Below are 16,626 nucleotides of genomic sequence, written 5' to 3'. Positions count from 1 at the left end.
CCTTCTAGAGCGTTTTTGTGAATGGTATTTACTTCTGATTGGCTCCTGGCAGACGTGTGTCACCGTCTGATTTTTCGCTGAGCAGTAATCACCGACGATAGATCGCCTCCCTCTCGATACTCCTGGATGGACGTGTCGATGTGGAATTCCCGCCCATTCTGCAGAACCGCTGCAAAACGGTCATCAGCCAGAATGTCACCCTCTGAAACTGCAGTGGATGATAGCCACGGGTTCTCATCGTAGAGCTTCTGCAGGTCGCTGGTTAGCCGCCTCAGCTTGCGAGAGTTTCCCGATAGCTTGGCGTCACTGATCTTTTGCTGAAGGAGCTTCTCCTTTCTAGTCACAACTAGACTGAAACTACTATCATCAGCGCGACCTTTAGGGGAACTCGCAAGTGCTGTTTCATCCTTCTGAGCTTGTTGATTGGCCTTTTTCTCTTTTGTCCGCTGCTCAAGGTACTTTTGAAACGGAGTTTGCACAGTTGGGGCCATTATTGACCGACCTGGTACTGAACTACCTGTTAGTATGGAATCAAAGCTTATAAAAAGGTCGTCTTTGCTGTGCTTACTGTGCTTGCCGTGCTGTGGCTCATCTGATCCGATACTGCTTCCATCATCATCATCATTGCTGTCACTACTATCATCTTCTGTCTTATGATTACCTGTTAAAAGATCAAAGCGGCCTGCTCCATCGCTCTCATCTTCATCGCTCATGGCAATAAACTGGTTGGCCGGGTCATTTGCCCAATCGTGCGCCTCCTCGTTCGATAGTTTCCGGGTGGTTATCTTCAACCGATCAGGATCTGTTTGGTCCCATGTGAGCTCGGGTTTTGTCTTTTGGAGCGCTTTCGTTTCGAAGTCATCTTTTGCAGCGTAGAGTTGCGGAAAAGAAAAGCACGCGTCCATCAGCCATCCTCCTTCTGCAACGGGAATCAGTTTGTCCCCCTTCAGGAACTGAGCCTCGTCCTCCAACATAACTACGCGCAGATCTAGTGTGCAACTGGAGCGTTCAAAGAGCACGCCATTTAACTGCGAGTAAATGTTAGAAGCGGTCTGTATGGAATTAAACTTAGCTATTGCAAAGGCATAACGCATGCGGTCGAGCTCGTAGCGCCGAATAGCATTCTCTGCAGCTGCTTCTGCTTCATCAGCGTTAGCATCAAAGTAATCCTTAATGTCGTAGTATTCTGAAGATAACTTCGTCACCGGCACCTGCTTAGTGTTCTTAAACTCTACCGCCCCGCTGTCCATGTTCCTCCGGTATTCAGCAAATATCTTTTCTCGCTCCTTATCGACATAAGCATCCAATCCCGGGCCTTTGACTGCTTCCTGGGCCAATCTCTCACGTCCGAACTCAGACATAAACACCCTGACATGCTCCAGCTTTCCTGTCGCTGGCAGAAAGGAATGGAGCACGACATACAGATCGGCAGCTTTTATGTGGTCCCAATCCATGTTAACGATGGCCAAAGACGTTGATTCTTCTCCGTCCACGTATGGAATTACTTCGTCCTCAAGATCGTCAGAATTAAGAGGATACTCCTCTTCTATTGGCTCTGCATGCTCATCACTAGAATGGTCAGACTGCATTTCTTCTGTACTATGAGTCTTAGACGACTTTGTTTCCATGGCCATGTCCGCAATAGACTTGCCCAGGTTTGCAAAGCGGGCATCACCATCGACGTTTTCTTTACGAGATGTTCGTGATTCTAGTTGTATAAAGCGCGAATCCCTTCCAATTTTAGAGAAACGCTTGTCTCTTGTGCTCATAGCTTTTTAATTAAATGTTACTTTGATGAAGAAGATTACTTAAGCCTGTGCGTTATGCTTTCCTGCTGTCTAAGCTCTATATATTCTATACGTGCCTGAATGTGGTAGGGCTCTGACCAAAATGCGGCTCCTATTCCCCAATAGGGATTTTTTGCGCGTTTTCCATTTGGATTATGTATGAGATGGTGCTCCTCGTCCCGGTACGCCTCTCCCACGGCGAGGTACGGGCGCTCCCGGGGCCGGTCGGGTAGCGGGTCCCGGTGGTGCTCCTCGTCCCGGTACGCCTCTCCCACGGCGAGGTACGGGCGCTCCCGGGGCCGGTCGGGTAGCGGGTCCCGGTGGTGCTCCTCGTCCCGGTACGCCTCTCCCACGGCGAGGTACGGGCGCTCCCGGGGCCGGTCGGGTAGCGGGTCCCGGTGGTGCTCCTCGTCCCGGTACGCCTCTCCCACGGCGAGGTACGGGCGCTCCCGGGGCCGGTCGGGTAGCGGGTCCCGGTGGTGCTCCTCGTCCCGGTACGCCTCTCCCACGGCGAGGTACAGGCGCTCCCGGGGCCGGTCGGGTAGCGGGTCCCGGTGGTGCTCCTCGTCCCGGTACGCCTCTCCCACGGCGAGGTACGGATTTTCTTCTGAATTTTCTTCCCAACTGGAGTGACAAACTTCAGACTCGATACCGTTAGATAGAGCTACATCATTGCAAAATACTTCCTTCGAATTTTCAGATATGCTATCGGATGGATCACAGCTTTTCTCCTCATTATCACAGGGCTTGATCTTACCCAAAATAGAGCATGGAGGAGGCAAGCTTATTCCCTCACTGGCTGCCCTGATATGTGCGGCGGGTTTTTGTTGCTCTATCTTGTATGGCCGATCTGTCAAATCTTTTTTTGCTGTGAGCGTTGATGATGAATCAATAGCACAGTAGGACGGTTTATTTAAGTTAGTACCTATACCATTACGGTCTTCATCCGCTGACAAGCTGAATGTGTGGGCGCTTTGTTGTAACGGAGAGTCAATTGTGTATGTGGTCAGCCCAGGTAAATCCTCCCAGAAAGATGACATCTTTTCCTCTGGCTCAGCATTCTCATCAACTACTGGTACATCAGTGTGACTACTAGCACTATTCTTTGTAGATTCAGCTGATACGGGATGCTTGGATGAGAAATTACTGTTGGACCAATCCTTTGACTCAATAGTGTGCTCTGTAGTGAATTGATCGTCTTGTTTTCGCTTGTCTACTTCTGTCTGCGTGCTTCTAGTAGAGAAAATACTACAAGGATTGTGTTCTATTGAACCTAGCGTCGGTGAATTAATAGCTACCCCTTTAAAAGTGTTTGTTTCTGCGTCAGTGAATTCACCTGAGGCTAAAGGTGGTTGTGGAGTTGCGTAAGATATGTGACTATGAGTATGTTGCATCTGCGATGAAGTAGTAAGAAGAGCGTAGCGCGGTTTGGTCAGATCTTGAGGAGGATGTGTTTGCATAGTTTTATTCACCGTTTCAATGGGGTTGATCGACGGCTGGTCTACTACTTCTTCAAAAGATTCCATAAAGGGATAGCTCAAGGTATCACTTGATGAAATTCCGACATCTGACACAGGTGAGGCATTGTTTGTAAAGGAGTTAGACTTGGAAGGGAGCCACTCTGGTCGCTGATGTTCTAGAAAGTTAGAACTTTCATTTTGAAGACTATGGTGCAGAGGCTGATTGGATAGAGAAATTATGTGCAACGCACTTTCGATTGCTTCTACGGCATGCATCTCGATGTCATGCTCTCGCAATTCATCCTGAGTTGGTGATGAAAATATGAGATTATCATGCTTATCGTGCCGTGTCTTGATGCATTTAGTGGGGGCTCCCTCCAGTTTTGGATAGGGTTGTGGAGAGCCCTGCAGGCGAGGTGAGAACTTCTCACCAGTGTATATCTGGGGTGATGCGACACGTTGTAAATAAAGAGGTACAGCTTTCTTTGCAGTATCTACAGGTTTTGCTGGTGGATCTACTGGAACTTCTGAAAAGCTATCAATGTAAATAGCAGTAGGGATATCTACATGGTTACCACCCTCCGAAAAAAGGTGGGTTCCGTGTGGTTTCATAAATTTTGCAGTGGCTCTTTCTGGAGACCCCGGACGGTATGGAGAGACAGTGTGTTGATTTGTAGACGCTAGTGCTTCGCCACGTCGTATACCATTCATCGTTTTAGATGCGTTTTTGACTTTGGGTATATTGCTGTTGGGCTTAGTAGAATGAAACAATGATGACCCTAGACCTTTATGCTCATCGCTCTTTCTTTTGAAGGCGTATACCGGTGGCTTCCAAGTTATACCCTCGGCTGCGTCCATATGTTGGTTAAAGCCTAGAGAGGATGTGTTTATTGCTCTCAAAAAATGTCCACCCCAAAAGTCCCACTAGAGCAAATAACATACACAAATGTCGATAGGCAAAAGGTCCTTCGGGCGCTGAAGCCTGGAGTGCACGAAAATGAACCTCTGAGAAGGAACTCTCTGAAGTCGGGCCGGGTTTTTAATGATGTTCAACATCAGTCAAGGTCTGGGTCAAGGTCCAATGTTCCTGTCCTACCATCCTTGCGGAGTGGTAGCCTGGTTCAGAACAACAAACGGCGGGCCTCAGATGCAGCAGGGCTCCTACAGAATTCAAATCTATCATCAGCATTGCATTACCGGAGCTCTGAAGAGGCATCGGGCTATTCTCCTCATATATCTTCGTTGTATCTTCATCGGCCCCAGAATGTTTTACCTGTGACTAACTATAGCGATCCACCTTCAGTCAGCACAACTTTAATAGCCGGTCAATCTACCCCTCGGACCACAGAGCGTTCTTCCCTGAAGAGAATATCAGAAGGATATTCTGCAGGCGTATCTAGTAGCCCCCGGATACAACCCGTTCATAAAACCCCCATCCAGCAGCCTCTTACCCCAATTAACTTTTCATTACCTGGCCCAAGATACAGTCGAAGTCGTGCAACAAGTGGATCGAGCAGCGGGTCATCGACATGCATCCGAAAGTATAAGTACAACCCTCCCAGCATAGGGGACCAAAGTGCTTCACTAGGATCGTCAGATAACACATCCATGGCTGCAGCTGCAACTGTCCGAACATCGCCCCTCACATCCTTAGTATCCAGTGCAATGGCTAATTGTTCGCCAGAGCTTCAGGCGATAGCGGACACTCCCTTTGGATCTGTGCCAAAGGAAAAGGAGCAAGTTAAACGGTCATCGACAACAATCACTAAGCGGTGTGCATATGGAAAGCCCCTTGTTACTATTGATGACATATGTGAGGTAGACCGGATGTTTCACACCCTTGAGACACCTGGTGCTATACACACCACTTCCTCGGTGATCAAGGAGTCAAAGGGGCTGCCCTCCACAGCTGACTCCCGAAGCTCGATTGATCAGGTGAAGGCTTTACGCCTGAATTTAGTAGGTAGCTCAGATAGTTCAAATGACAATGATCCCGCTCCAATATTAACAGGAAACGCCCGTAGTAAGAGTTGTACTGCTGTCAACAACACAAGTGAATACTTAACCATATTCCTGGGGGCGCGGAAAGGGTGAGAGAATGAAAAAGCTAAAAATGTGTATGCAGACTATCAGAGCTCTGGCCGGAGCACTCAACGTCTCTCTGCAGTTCATGCGTTGGCAGCGCACAATGATGACGTGTGCATATGTCGCCCACACACACCCGCGCTCATATAACCCAGATACTAATATCGACGGGATCATTGAGTGCTTTATCGAGTGTCGAGAATCCCTCACGGAGTCGGTCTCTGTATTGGAAGACTCACTTGCTGGCTTGGAAGAGTCACTATACACTGAATGCAAGGATGTGCTATTACTTGCAAATCACGTCGTGTCTTCAGACAACCTTCTTTTGGATCAATTTCTCATTTCTGCAGGGACAGAACCCACTTTAATTTCAGACGAGCTTATCATAAAGGATATGCTCACGCCCAGTGACGTTTCCGCCTACCGGACAGTGAGAGGACCGCTGAGCGACATCGTCACCCAGTACAGCCTTCTTCGGCCCCCTACCTCTCAGCCAACACTGATCGATCTTTCGAAGATGAGCCTGGCTGAGTTGGCACAACGAGCTCATGGTGCCTTCTCTGATTTACTTCACGATTTGAAAGCATATGCCGCAGACTATGATGTGGTTAATAACAATGCTGAGACCCTATTGACGCAGGTCTGCTGCCTTCCAAAGAGTGAGCTTGCAGCTCTAACAGCAGCCCTTCGCGACCGCTTCTCTGAAATGTATACCGAACTCCCAGCCCCCGTCGATTCTAATGATAATATGGCTATCTGCCTGAGAAAGCTGATTGTATTGGCTTCTCAGCTTGTTTGCTCTGATTCTCCTTTTCCGAAGGATCATGATGAAGCGCGGCTACGCGCTGTGCTTGAGCGGATTCTGACAATAGAGGATACCAACAAGACAATCCTTTTGGCTCTAGAGCCGCTCCTGAGCGAGTAAACTCTCTGAATGGAGACTATTGAATTGAACGCACTCAATGCTGTATGGGAGTTCAGCGTCTCAACATATGTTAATGCGCATATGTTAGTGCACGTAACACTCACGAGGACTGTGCGATGGATAGTTCTATATGTGCGCTGTGCCACCGGGTCTAGCTTGCAAGCATGATTTGCAGCCGACGAGTGAACTCTCGCTCCTTTGGCCATGTCAACGACTTCAATTGGTAGCTCACATGGACAATAGTAAACAGTATGCGTTTACCTTAGACTCCCGAGCACCGAACTAACTGCTATTCATAGTTGTAGTGCAATCCTAAAAATGTCCCTAAGAACCCTTGCTGTAAATAAGTTCGTTGCCTGGCGCTTCGCCAGCGAGCTTGCAGCATGTGCTGTCTGCAAGATCCCTTGCCATGAACTCTGTCCAACGTGCGCCAGCACAGACTCGACGTGCTCTTTGGTCAAGAGCAAGTGCGGCCATGTCTTCCACACAGAATGTATACACACATGGCTGACTAGCAACGTCATTTGCCCACTCTGTGCTGCGCCATGGGAGGCGATTTCCCTAAAGTGACCTTGTCTTAGAGTTAGCTCTCAAGGCCTTCCCACTGGCCTTCTGCAGAAGCTGCTGTGCAATGCAGCGCGCTTCGCTAGCCTTTGCATGCACGGGGCTTTGTTCTCCTGGGGTAAAGCCCTTAAGCGTTAGGCCTGCGTCCGCCCTAAATGTCATCTCTTGCAGAATACCGTTCATATGCTGCCCAGCTTCGTTAATGGGTAGGCTGCTAAAGGTAAGGACCTGTAAATTCTGAATCCTACTAGCATCTAGCTTGCTATTATTGACGTGACTGCACATTGCCATTCGGCTCGTTGTCCTCTGGAACTTGTAGTCCGGGTCGCGCATCTGCTCCTCCCATGCCAATTCATCGCTTAGAAACTGCTCTCCTGCAGCAGATAGGCTTTTCAAATCAGGTTCTATATTCCTGATCACATCTGTACTCAAGCCTATGAGCTCTAAAGGAGCCACCTTTATCTTTCCTGCGTGTTCTACCACTTCCTCTAGGCAAGGCACGTTGAGTGGTTTTACCAGCTCACCAGTGGAGATGACAAGGCCCTTTGCGAGCTCGGCAGACGACAGGCCTTGGTAGCGCAGCTTGTCGTTGCAGACAGCCCGCCTGATCTCTTCTGCTGTGTTTGATGTCTTGGACATGTTGCGATTCCTCTTAGATATTGTACGTGCTCTCCTGGCTGCATTCCTATAGACGGCTATTCCGGCGTTCTTCTCATCAGTCATGTAAGACTTGGATGGTGTATTCTTTATAAGTGCTATGCGATTGAGATGCTCTTGGTGCTGCACCTGTCTCTCTTGCCGCATCAAGTCTTCATTATTCTGATACAAAAGCTTCATGGTATTCTTTTGCTCTCGCTTTTCGTCTGCATCTGACTTAGTTATTGTGCGATTGCTGGACGACCGATAGCGACTCTTCTCCATGCTCAATTGCTGTCTGTAGAGCTGTGTGTCCACTGACTGCATTATCTCTCTTGACGTATATGACAACACGCTTCCAGATGCTTTTCTAATCTGTGTGGCTGATGCAGGTCTGGTGGGTTTCCGGGATGGACTTAATGTGTTAGATGTTCTAGATTTCTTAGGATTACCGATCTTATTTGTTAAGTGTTGAGCTTCTGCTATGGTACTGGCAGGTATTTTTCCGGTGAAGTGATCCTGAACCAGATCCCCATCACCTGCCAATCGATCTCCTTGCATGGCTATATCAAGCAACACAGAGTGCCGGTTAATCTTCGCTGATGGGTCTGTATCACTATTGGCCGAGAACCTGGCTTGTGGAGTATTCCGGACAAAGATTTGTGAAGATGGCCGTGTAACGCTCTCTCGGACTTTTCTGTCCATGTTTCGTGCTGCCTCAATAAATAGCTTGTCTGTTGCATTCTTCTGGAGTCTGTACTCCTCCTGAATGACATCAATAAAGGTTGGTGTGATCTTAGTGGCTATGGACGTGTTGGGAATTAAATCTTTGTCAGCAAATTCCGGATTGGCCATTTTTTCGTACGAGATTGCATTTGTTTCCAACTTGAGTGGATTTTGACTGATTGATGCCTTGACAAGACGAACGTACGCATCTTCGTCAGCATCTTGAGCGGTGGGATGTATCGAGCGTGCAGCCACGGAGTCGGCAACAGTTGTTCCGCTTGTAGCTTCTTCAGGGGTTCCGACTGGTTTGGCCGAGGCTCCACCAGATACATTAGATTTTCCAAACATTTTCATGCTATATGCTGTATTGTATTCTGGACTGATCTTACTTGCTCGAAACTGCCCATCTAGGCTCATAATTCTGTCAAACTCTTCAGTTGTGTCAGCATTTCTTATCAATATGTCCAGGGGCTCGGCTGTTTTTGCAATAGTATCACGCTGCACCACCAAGGCGTCGTCATCAATGATCCCAATTGTAGTCTTCAACCCCGGTGCACGGAGCATGTTCTCAGAGGCTGCAATCTCTCTTTTACGCTGCTGATGTTGGTCAGATAACCTGTCATTTGCTTGCTTTGTTATCAGTGACTCTAGCGTGACTTGCTCGAGTCTGCTTGGGTATGCTTCTTTTGCCTCCACAGCTGTTCTCATAAAAGACTCCTGCTGGGTGGAGCTGAGCGGTCGTACTTTCATAAATTGGCTCTTGGCGCGAGCATGCATGACCCCCACGCTTGGAGTCGATTCCAGCAGATGGGTCATAGTGTCATCATTGACTGTTGTCCGTCCCAACTTAGTAGTGGAGGCCAATGATAAAGCATACTCGGTTGTGTCTGCCTCAGTTTTGCCTAGTGTTTGAGTACAACCTAATTTATTCTCAGATTGCTTAAATGTATCTTTGTGGGCATACTGAGAAGATGCGAGCGCTTTAAATGCATTGCTTGTGAAAGCTATTGAAGAGCTAGCTAAAGCAGCGGCGCCAGACCTTCGTTTTGTCTTTAGCTCATTCTCTTCTAGAACATGTTTATCCATCGCTAAATTGCCAATAACACCAGTCCTGGCAACTCCTAACTCCGAAACGCGCATAGCCGAGTGTTCCGACGGAAGTGGATTGAAGGCATCAGAGGCTAGCTGGGTCATCGCTAAGTGTTGATCAAGATGCTGGAGATCTGCATCACGATCAGAGGCGAACGAGCCACTGATCAAACCATTAGCCGAGGCACTTGTTGGCCCAGTCCGTTGTGTCAACATAGCGGGCGGATTGGTATGTGCCATTTTCGTTGTTGCATCGTCTAGAGTGTCACCGATGCTTTCGTTTGAGGCTTGTAGAAGATCTATAGACTCTTCCCCGTCGTTAGAGTTAATTTCGCCTGTCATAATGAATTGTTTAAGATGATCGCATACCTGTTGCTCCAACATCAGCGTGTTTTGCCGTTCTCTATCTGCAAACTGTCTCTGTTGGAGTATTTCAGATGGAGGGATGCAGTGAGAGCGGTTAAAGGACAGCAATCCTAGTGATTTGCCTTTCTCTCCTGAGAGACCCCGTCTTGTGGCAGAGCTACGCCTAGTCGATCTGAATTGAGCACGAGGAGAAAGGAGGTAGTTCGTGTACTGCACCGTGGTATTGAGTTGTTTGGCTCTGTCATAGTCATCCACCGTTATAATGAGATTGTTCAAAATCCGGAGCCTTGGAAACGGAGAATCTATGTTATGGAGAGGCCTCTGATTCAGATTGATAAAAAAATGTTGCGTTTGTCCTTTCTTTGTTAGATTGGCTTCTATGTCTGCCGGCATATCTATGGCACGATTAATATTATAATTGTCTATCATCCCAGCACTCGCGGTTGAAACAATGAGCGAATGGCTGCTGGCTCTTTTTCGTAAATACTCACTTGTGGAGACAGGCCTCTTTGTGGTATTTGAAAGAGAATTTCGCTGGTCCGTATATGAGTCAAGATAGCTGAAGTTAAGCGACCCGAAGAATCGCAGGTGATCTTCATCTGAGCAGTTATCTAGCTGAGTCTTAACAAGCTTAGCTTGGTTGATCCCTGTATTTGCTGCAGAGCTCGCGTTTTTGGCTTTTCGATAAATAAGATTAGCATAGGTCTCTGTTGCACCTAGGCAAGAATTGTATGTGTTGAAGATATCATCGCGCTTACCAATGTAGACCAAGGGGGCCTCCAGGCGCGCATCACTGAGCAGGACGCAGCCCGGGCCTGAAACAACAATGCCTTCATTAGTCCACGAAGACCGACTAAAGAAGGATCCATTAGTCAACTTATGAGCATCAATGGACAGCTGCTTCTTTAAGTAGTCGCTAGTGTCTAGAGCATCATAGGAGCCTTGTTTGACGGCTAACGAAGCCTTCACAGCATTAGCCACCGCAGATGGATAATCACTGACGATAGTCTTGTAGCTGCCTAACAAAAGAAATGGGCTGTACTTGATGTTTGTACGGTGGGTGGCATGCAGTTGCCGGGCACGAGAACTAAATGCTTCTGTGTGAGCTGTTTGGAAGAGTAAGGCACGAATTGCTTCGCAGCGACTGGCTGCAAAGGGTAGCGGGTTGCCCTCTATATTGAGGACTTCTAGATCATTGAGGACTCCCAGATGTTGCAGCTCCCCGACATCCGTCAGGTAGTTGTCACTGAGGTCTAACACCTTCAAGAAGGGAAGATTGGCAGTGATGAACTGAGAGGCACAGTGTGTCAGTCTGTTTCGCGACAGATCCAATTCTTGAAGGCACGGAAGAGCGCGAAGACACGCAGGAACTTTCTCTAGTCCACAGTTAGAAAGACTAAGCACAACGAGCTTGTCCAGAATATCTTTCATTAAAAATGACTGCATAGATGCCAGGGGTCGCGGTATAAGATCAAAGTCCAGATAATCTTGGATAGAGCCGTTGGAGCCAGAATCTCGTTCACTGTGCGCGGCCGAAAGGAGATAATCCATGCTGGTGTCAACGCGCTTGCACGCCTCTTTCTCTTATGTCAAGACAGCTTAAATTTTAGTAAATGCAGGTAAACGACAAGCAACTCCTCGCTGCAAACTTTACCGATTTAACCAGCAACTGGATCACACCGCAACGGAGAGCTGTTTCGACAAGTGCAGTGGCACAGGACAATGGCTTAGACTGCAGAAGACGTGAGAAAGCCGAGGCCATGCGGAGAGGCTATGAGCAGAGAATGGAGCAGATGCGACTCACCAGCAAGCGACAGGTGGAGCTCATGCACAACAAGGCAAATGCAAGGCTACGATCTCTACAAGAGAAACTAACAAAAGGCAACGAGGAGACGCTAAGAGATTGCGACGCCACGCTTGCCATCGCCAACACCGAAAAACAGCTCAACAAGGAGAGACTGTTTATAGACTGGGAAATGAACGTCTTTCTGCCCATTCAGCAGCGAATAATGAACGAAGTTGCCGACCGAAATCCAGAGTTTACTGCTGATCTTCGCCGTGCAGCCTTCCAGGAATACCTTAACGCAGGAAATAGCATGCATATAAGCCTGGACATGCCCACAAACAAGTACGACCCATATAAATTATCCAAATACATGCGCAGCAAGACAGCCATCAAGCTTGATGATCCCCTTCGGCGGCCCGCAGAGATACACGCGAGGGAGAACAAGATTTATAAAGATGTCGGTGGTACCATCCCCTGTGACGTAGAGCACGTGCCACGCAACATACCCGTCTCCAAGTTTGATCGCATGACTGAGCTTTATTACAGAGATGCACACAAGCCGGCTAAGCGGGTACTTGCAAAGCGTGGACTAAATCCTCCGATGGCCCTGGACGAACAAACTTAGTCCCACCTCTACGGTCTTTGTCCCTCTTTGTGCTGATTAGGTCGTGCATTGCATCTTTTATGAATTTCAAACCTGTCTGTAGGTGTGCTGCACTCAGTAGTTCTGCTGAAGCATTAGATTTACTGGTCAACCACTGTGTTGCTATTATCGTTGTCAGCGGGAGTATCATTTCTGTCACCTCTATCATCCTTATCAGTTATACCATTCATGCCATTCATGCCATTTGTATCTACCTCTGGAACATCGAGGAGCGTCCGAGCTTCCTCAGTGCAGGATAAGCTCTTGTCTCCCTCCTGGTTATCAATGTGCTCGTCTTCCCTTGCCGCACCGGCCTTGGACTTAGCGCCAGGTTTGAAAGGTACTATCTCATCGTCATCTTCGTCCACATAACTTACGACAGCATCCCGCAGGTCCCTGTCATACTTGCAATACATGAGCCCGTAGGTCGTTGATAGCAGCGACGGTACAATGTAAAGTAGTACTGGCTGTCCTTTCTGGGAGAAGTACAAAACACACATGGCTACAATGATTGAGACGGCATACGCTGCGATGCAGGCCTGCGTAAGCGAAGGTCTTACAACCAGGCCTTTTGTGGCGGCAATCTGTGCCTCTATTCTAGAAACAAGTGCAATGTATACTCCGGGAAGAATTATGTCGCCGAGGCCAAGCAGCGCAAATTTGGCCGTATCACTGTATGATGTCCAGATGCTAAAAGTATAAAACTCACGAGGCCACACAATCTTGACTGGGATGACTACCTTCTTTGCAACCGTAAGCATTATGGGTGTGAAGAACACAAAGTAGATATCGTAAAAGAAAAACGCCACCAACGTGATTGATGCAATAGTTAGTGTCTTAAAGCGTGTGATTTCAATCGAAAACAGTGCCACTAAAGCAGCCAAGAAGTTCATGACAATCCAGTTATCTGAAAGCCAATAGATAAGCAGCAAGGGGAGCGCAGCAGCAACCGAGACTAGATCTACAGCATAAAGCTTCATCCACTTCACTAGATACTGAGGAGGGTTGTCAAGAGAGCCGGGGTAGATACTCCTAAATAGGAACGGACGCAGAAAGTTGATAGCCATCATTACAAGGACATAGCAAAAGTAGGCCTTCATCAGAATGGGGAGTATGTCTTGGCGGAGCCTTGACACTATTACGTAGAGACCTACGAGGAGAGCGGTGGAAATGGTGAACATCTTCCCAGCACCCTTGCCCCCCAACTGTTCTCGAAAGTCTTTAGTAAGAGGGTCATTTCTTCTGGTCGCCAAAAAGGCACCAAGCGCAACTAAAGCTACAGCGGTGACCCCTAAAGTCACGCCGGCCACTATCATCCTTAAAAATCAAAAAATTCAAAAAAAATTGACGCCGACTTCTTTTTCACATCCTCAGTCCTGCAACACGCATCGATCTGACGATGGGGCTGCGGGCAAGTCAGTACTACGATGTATCTCTTCTAGCGGAGGCGTCCTTTGGGTACCTCTATCGGGTCAAGAAGAGCGGGACCGAGGGATTTATTGCTCTGCGTGTGGCCGACATGCCAGAGGCCTCTCCTGATGACCTTGTGCACCTTGCTGAGGAGTGCAGGCTGTACTTCCAATATCAGCATCATAAAATAGTTCAGTTCAACGAGCCTATGATTGATTGGGAGTCGGGACACATCGAGGTCGAGATGGAATACATGCCTGGCGGCACATTGGAGCAGTACCTCGTCGGAAACCACGGGTCCCAGATTCCAGAGGTGGACATATGGCAGATTCTCGGAGACGTGACAGAAGGTCTTGCCCATTTGCACAGCCGCATCAATGGCCGGGCTCCAACCGCCCACTGCGACCTTCGCCCTGCAACGATTTTACGGAAGCAAAACATATTTAAGCTATCCTTTTTTAGTCTTTCGCGGTTCATCATGCGGCGCCCAAACCGGAAGAGCCTCGCCGATGCGCGGCTCTATGTTGCGCCAGAGACGATGCGGTGGCAAACCAGCGGGCCTGCTGCAGACATCTGGTCTTTAGGTCTCATCATTTTAGATCTTGCGTCCACGCTGACTGTACGCTACGGTTCCGCCGCACACGATCTTAGCTCACTTTCCCTTTCTGGGTATTCCGAGACGCTTACCTGGCTGGTCCACTCCTGTCTGCTCGTTGATCCAACTGAGCGCATAACGGCTGCTGAGATATTTGCATTACTGCCCACCCAACAGGCGGCCCGTGCTGCGGTTTACAATGCCATAATAGCGAGCAGGACACCTGCAGACTACCTTTCAGACTCGCTTTGTTATACAGACTTTTTTGTTTCTCCTCAACATCACGACGCGGGATTGATGCACCAGGCACTCGGCCCCTCGCAAATACTAGACCTCCCAAAAACTAATTCAGCTCCAGATATCGATGCCGATGCTCCTGAAGCAGAACTGCCTAAGTTTACGACCGCTTGTGACGACACGCCGTCCTCCGGGAGGCAGGCGAAGCTTCCGGGCACTCCATCAAGCGTTGTGTCCACAGACTCTAATAGCGATATTCAAGAATATGGAAATATTGCCACGTCCTTTGTTCACTTCAATAGTCCTGGCTCTACACTACACAACCAGAAGGCGGTAATAGAGTCCAAGATACGGCTACTCTCTGTGTCTCCCTATGAAGCCGTCACAACCTCACTTGCATCTAATAACCCCCAGCTCCTCTTTGCCTTGCTCTCTCACATCTATATACATAACGTTTTAATAAACGCAGCAGAGATCTTCCGATACCAATCCCAGCACCTCATAGAAGTTCAAGAGAAGACGCCTCTTATGTGGGCCGCGCACATGGGCGCTACAGCCACTGTCAACGCAAATCTCTCCTTGGTGCGACATGTGTACCTGGGCGACACGGCATTGATGTTTGCTGCATCTGCTGGGCACTTAGAGTGCGTCAAGCTTTTGCTGTCTGAGATCGGAATCCAGAAGCATACGTCTGTCACGGTCTTTGCTCATGTAAGTGGATGGACTGCTCTAATGAAGGCAGCGCAGAATGGACACGCCGTCACAACAGAACTCCTTCTTCTGGAGGCTGGAGCCCGAAAGGCAGACGGTATGACTGCACTGATGCTGGCTGCTCAAGCTAATCACTACGACAGTGTCAGGTTGCTATTAGAGCGGGAGGCTTGCATGCAAGATCAGGACGGCTGGACGGCGCTGATGTATGCTGCCCGAGAGGGGAGTCTTGCCAGCCTTCGTCTGCTGTTAGAACGAGAGAAGGGTATGACTGCAGACAACGGGCAAACTGCTCTTGTGGCAGCTATTCGTGCCGGACAGAAAGAGTGTATTCAAGCCCTGTTTCCATTTGAGGGAAGCCTAAGGAACAGCCAAGGAGATCTCCTTTATGAGCTTGTCCTTGCAGAGATGAAGCGCGCAGAAGCAGTGGAGGCAAGGCAGCGCATGGACATGGTAGAAGATACCATTAGCGAGGCGGCAGGGCACGCCTCGACCATACCTGTAAATTGAGTTAAACCGAGGTCTAATAATTTGGTTAGAGACTCCCGGAACGGAGATGAGTGAAGAGCCGAGTGACGACCTCAACACCTGTCCCCTGTGCTGCAATAAGATGACTGGACAGGATGAACTCCTTTTCTTCCCATGTACCTGCAATTACCAGGTCTGTGCTTTCTGCTTCGACAAAGTCAAAGGTGGCCAATGCCCTCATTGCAGGACAGTATATGACCCTAAAGTATATAGAAGATTGACTCCCGAAGAGTTTATGCGGCAATTTCCCGACAAAAGATTGCCTCAATCTAAACCTCGTTCCAGACCTGTAAAGTCTCATAGGCAAAGCACCCTTCTTTCTTCCAGCCATTCACATATTAATAAGAGCGAATTGAGCAAAACGCGGGTCTTGCAAAGTAATCTTGTTTATGTGACAGGGGTTCCCAATTCACTGACAGTGGACGAGCTGAAGTCTTCTAGCTTTTTTGGTAAGTATGGAACTGTGCTAAAAATAGTAGCCAAGCACAACGCACACATAGAAGCTCATCGGCACACATATGCACTTTACATTACATATAGTACGGACGAAAGTGCAAAAGACTGTATCCTATCGTCTACAGAAACATACCTTGGTGGAAACTTACTTAGGTGCTCATTTGGGACGACAAAGTTTTGCACTTCCTTCCTAGATGGTAAGCAATGCGCTAACAAAGATTGCATGTTTCTTCACGATCTTAGAGATGATCATATAATCTTCACAGAAAAGGACACAAACAATAAGCGCCGCTTCAATGAGTATGTACATCCAAAAGTGCCCCAGAATAGAATTACTTTTATAGACAATCCTGGTCAAATAGCGGGCCTCCCGCCATCATGGGACAAGGAGCAAAGCAAGAACCACTCTGGAGAAATGGACGGCTCTCGGGTCCAAGGAACCCCCACTCCTTATTGGAAGATTGCGCCAGGTAAAGGGCTAGATTTAAAACAGAAACTTGAGTTACTGCACCCCTACGAAATAGAAGAATACACCACAAAGCTTGCCGGCCTCACCTTCCCAGACACCCCTCTATTTTTCCCACTTCCTCCCTGTCGATAGGCACTTCTGGCTAAGAGTAAA

The 16,626-nt window shown here is 48.4% G+C and overlaps 10 protein-coding genes across 10 annotated transcripts; 6 read left to right on the top strand and 4 right to left on the bottom strand.

The window, feature by feature from the left end:
* Window positions 1-59: 59 nt before the first annotated feature.
* Window positions 60-1,769, bottom strand: GL50803_008782 (Protein required for cell viability; the record flags this gene model as incomplete). The annotated part of the gene is made up of 1 exon (XM_001709326.1): window positions 60-1,769. One exon carries the CDS (start codon window positions 1,767-1,769, stop codon window positions 60-62), a length of 1,710 nt encoding a protein of 569 aa, XP_001709378.1.
* Window positions 1,770-1,804: 35 nt separating this feature from the next.
* On the bottom strand, window positions 1,805-4,105 carry GL50803_00137720 (uncharacterized protein; the record flags this gene model as incomplete). The annotated part of the gene is made up of 1 exon (XM_038045729.1): window positions 1,805-4,105. One exon carries the CDS (start codon window positions 4,103-4,105, stop codon window positions 1,805-1,807), a length of 2,301 nt encoding a protein of 766 aa, XP_037902204.1.
* Window positions 4,106-4,150: 45 nt separating this feature from the next.
* On the top strand, window positions 4,151-5,341 carry GL50803_0016950 (uncharacterized protein; the record flags this gene model as incomplete). Its single annotated transcript, XM_001709327.1, has 1 exon — window positions 4,151-5,341. The coding sequence occupies one exon, from the start codon at window positions 4,151-4,153 to the stop codon at window positions 5,339-5,341; it is 1,191 nt and encodes a 396-aa protein (XP_001709379.1).
* Window positions 5,342-5,360: 19 nt separating this feature from the next.
* On the top strand, window positions 5,361-6,257 carry GL50803_008433 (uncharacterized protein; the record flags this gene model as incomplete). Its single annotated transcript, XM_001709328.2, has 1 exon — window positions 5,361-6,257. One exon carries the CDS (start codon window positions 5,361-5,363, stop codon window positions 6,255-6,257), a length of 897 nt encoding a protein of 298 aa, XP_001709380.2.
* Window positions 6,258-6,575: 318 nt separating this feature from the next.
* On the top strand, window positions 6,576-6,827 carry GL50803_008432 (RING-H2 zinc finger domain-containing protein; the record flags this gene model as incomplete). Its single annotated transcript, XM_001709329.1, has 1 exon — window positions 6,576-6,827. The coding sequence occupies one exon, from the start codon at window positions 6,576-6,578 to the stop codon at window positions 6,825-6,827; it is 252 nt and encodes an 83-aa protein (XP_001709381.1).
* GL50803_0016951 (uncharacterized protein) lies at window positions 6,819-11,189 on the bottom strand (the record flags this gene model as incomplete). The annotated part of the gene is made up of 1 exon (XM_001709330.1): window positions 6,819-11,189. The coding sequence occupies one exon, from the start codon at window positions 11,187-11,189 to the stop codon at window positions 6,819-6,821; it is 4,371 nt and encodes a 1,456-aa protein (XP_001709382.1).
* A 62-nt stretch (window positions 11,190-11,251) lies between these two features.
* On the top strand, window positions 11,252-12,049 carry GL50803_008430 (uncharacterized protein; the record flags this gene model as incomplete). Its single annotated transcript, XM_001709331.1, has 1 exon — window positions 11,252-12,049. The coding sequence occupies one exon, from the start codon at window positions 11,252-11,254 to the stop codon at window positions 12,047-12,049; it is 798 nt and encodes a 265-aa protein (XP_001709383.1).
* A 119-nt stretch (window positions 12,050-12,168) lies between these two features.
* Window positions 12,169-13,383, bottom strand: GL50803_008429 (Signal peptide peptidase; the record flags this gene model as incomplete). Its single annotated transcript, XM_001709333.1, has 1 exon — window positions 12,169-13,383. The coding sequence occupies one exon, from the start codon at window positions 13,381-13,383 to the stop codon at window positions 12,169-12,171; it is 1,215 nt and encodes a 404-aa protein (XP_001709385.1).
* An 83-nt stretch (window positions 13,384-13,466) lies between these two features.
* GL50803_008428 (Kinase, NEK) lies at window positions 13,467-15,530 on the top strand (the record flags this gene model as incomplete). The annotated part of the gene is made up of 1 exon (XM_001709335.1): window positions 13,467-15,530. The coding sequence occupies one exon, from the start codon at window positions 13,467-13,469 to the stop codon at window positions 15,528-15,530; it is 2,064 nt and encodes a 687-aa protein (XP_001709387.1).
* Window positions 15,531-15,576: 46 nt separating this feature from the next.
* On the top strand, window positions 15,577-16,605 carry GL50803_008427 (putative Transcriptional repressor NOT4Hp; the record flags this gene model as incomplete). Its single annotated transcript, XM_001709336.1, has 1 exon — window positions 15,577-16,605. One exon carries the CDS (start codon window positions 15,577-15,579, stop codon window positions 16,603-16,605), a length of 1,029 nt encoding a protein of 342 aa, XP_001709388.1.
* Between the last annotated feature and the right edge of the window lie 21 nt (window positions 16,606-16,626).

The sequence above is a fragment of the Giardia intestinalis genome, chromosome 5, assembly GCF_000002435.2.
Source record: "Giardia intestinalis strain WB C6 chromosome 5, whole genome shotgun sequence".
Classification (NCBI taxonomy): domain Eukaryota; phylum Fornicata; order Diplomonadida; family Hexamitidae; genus Giardia; species Giardia duodenalis.
Note: the sequence above shows the minus strand (reverse complement) of the source record. Positions and strands in the feature narration are given on the sequence as shown.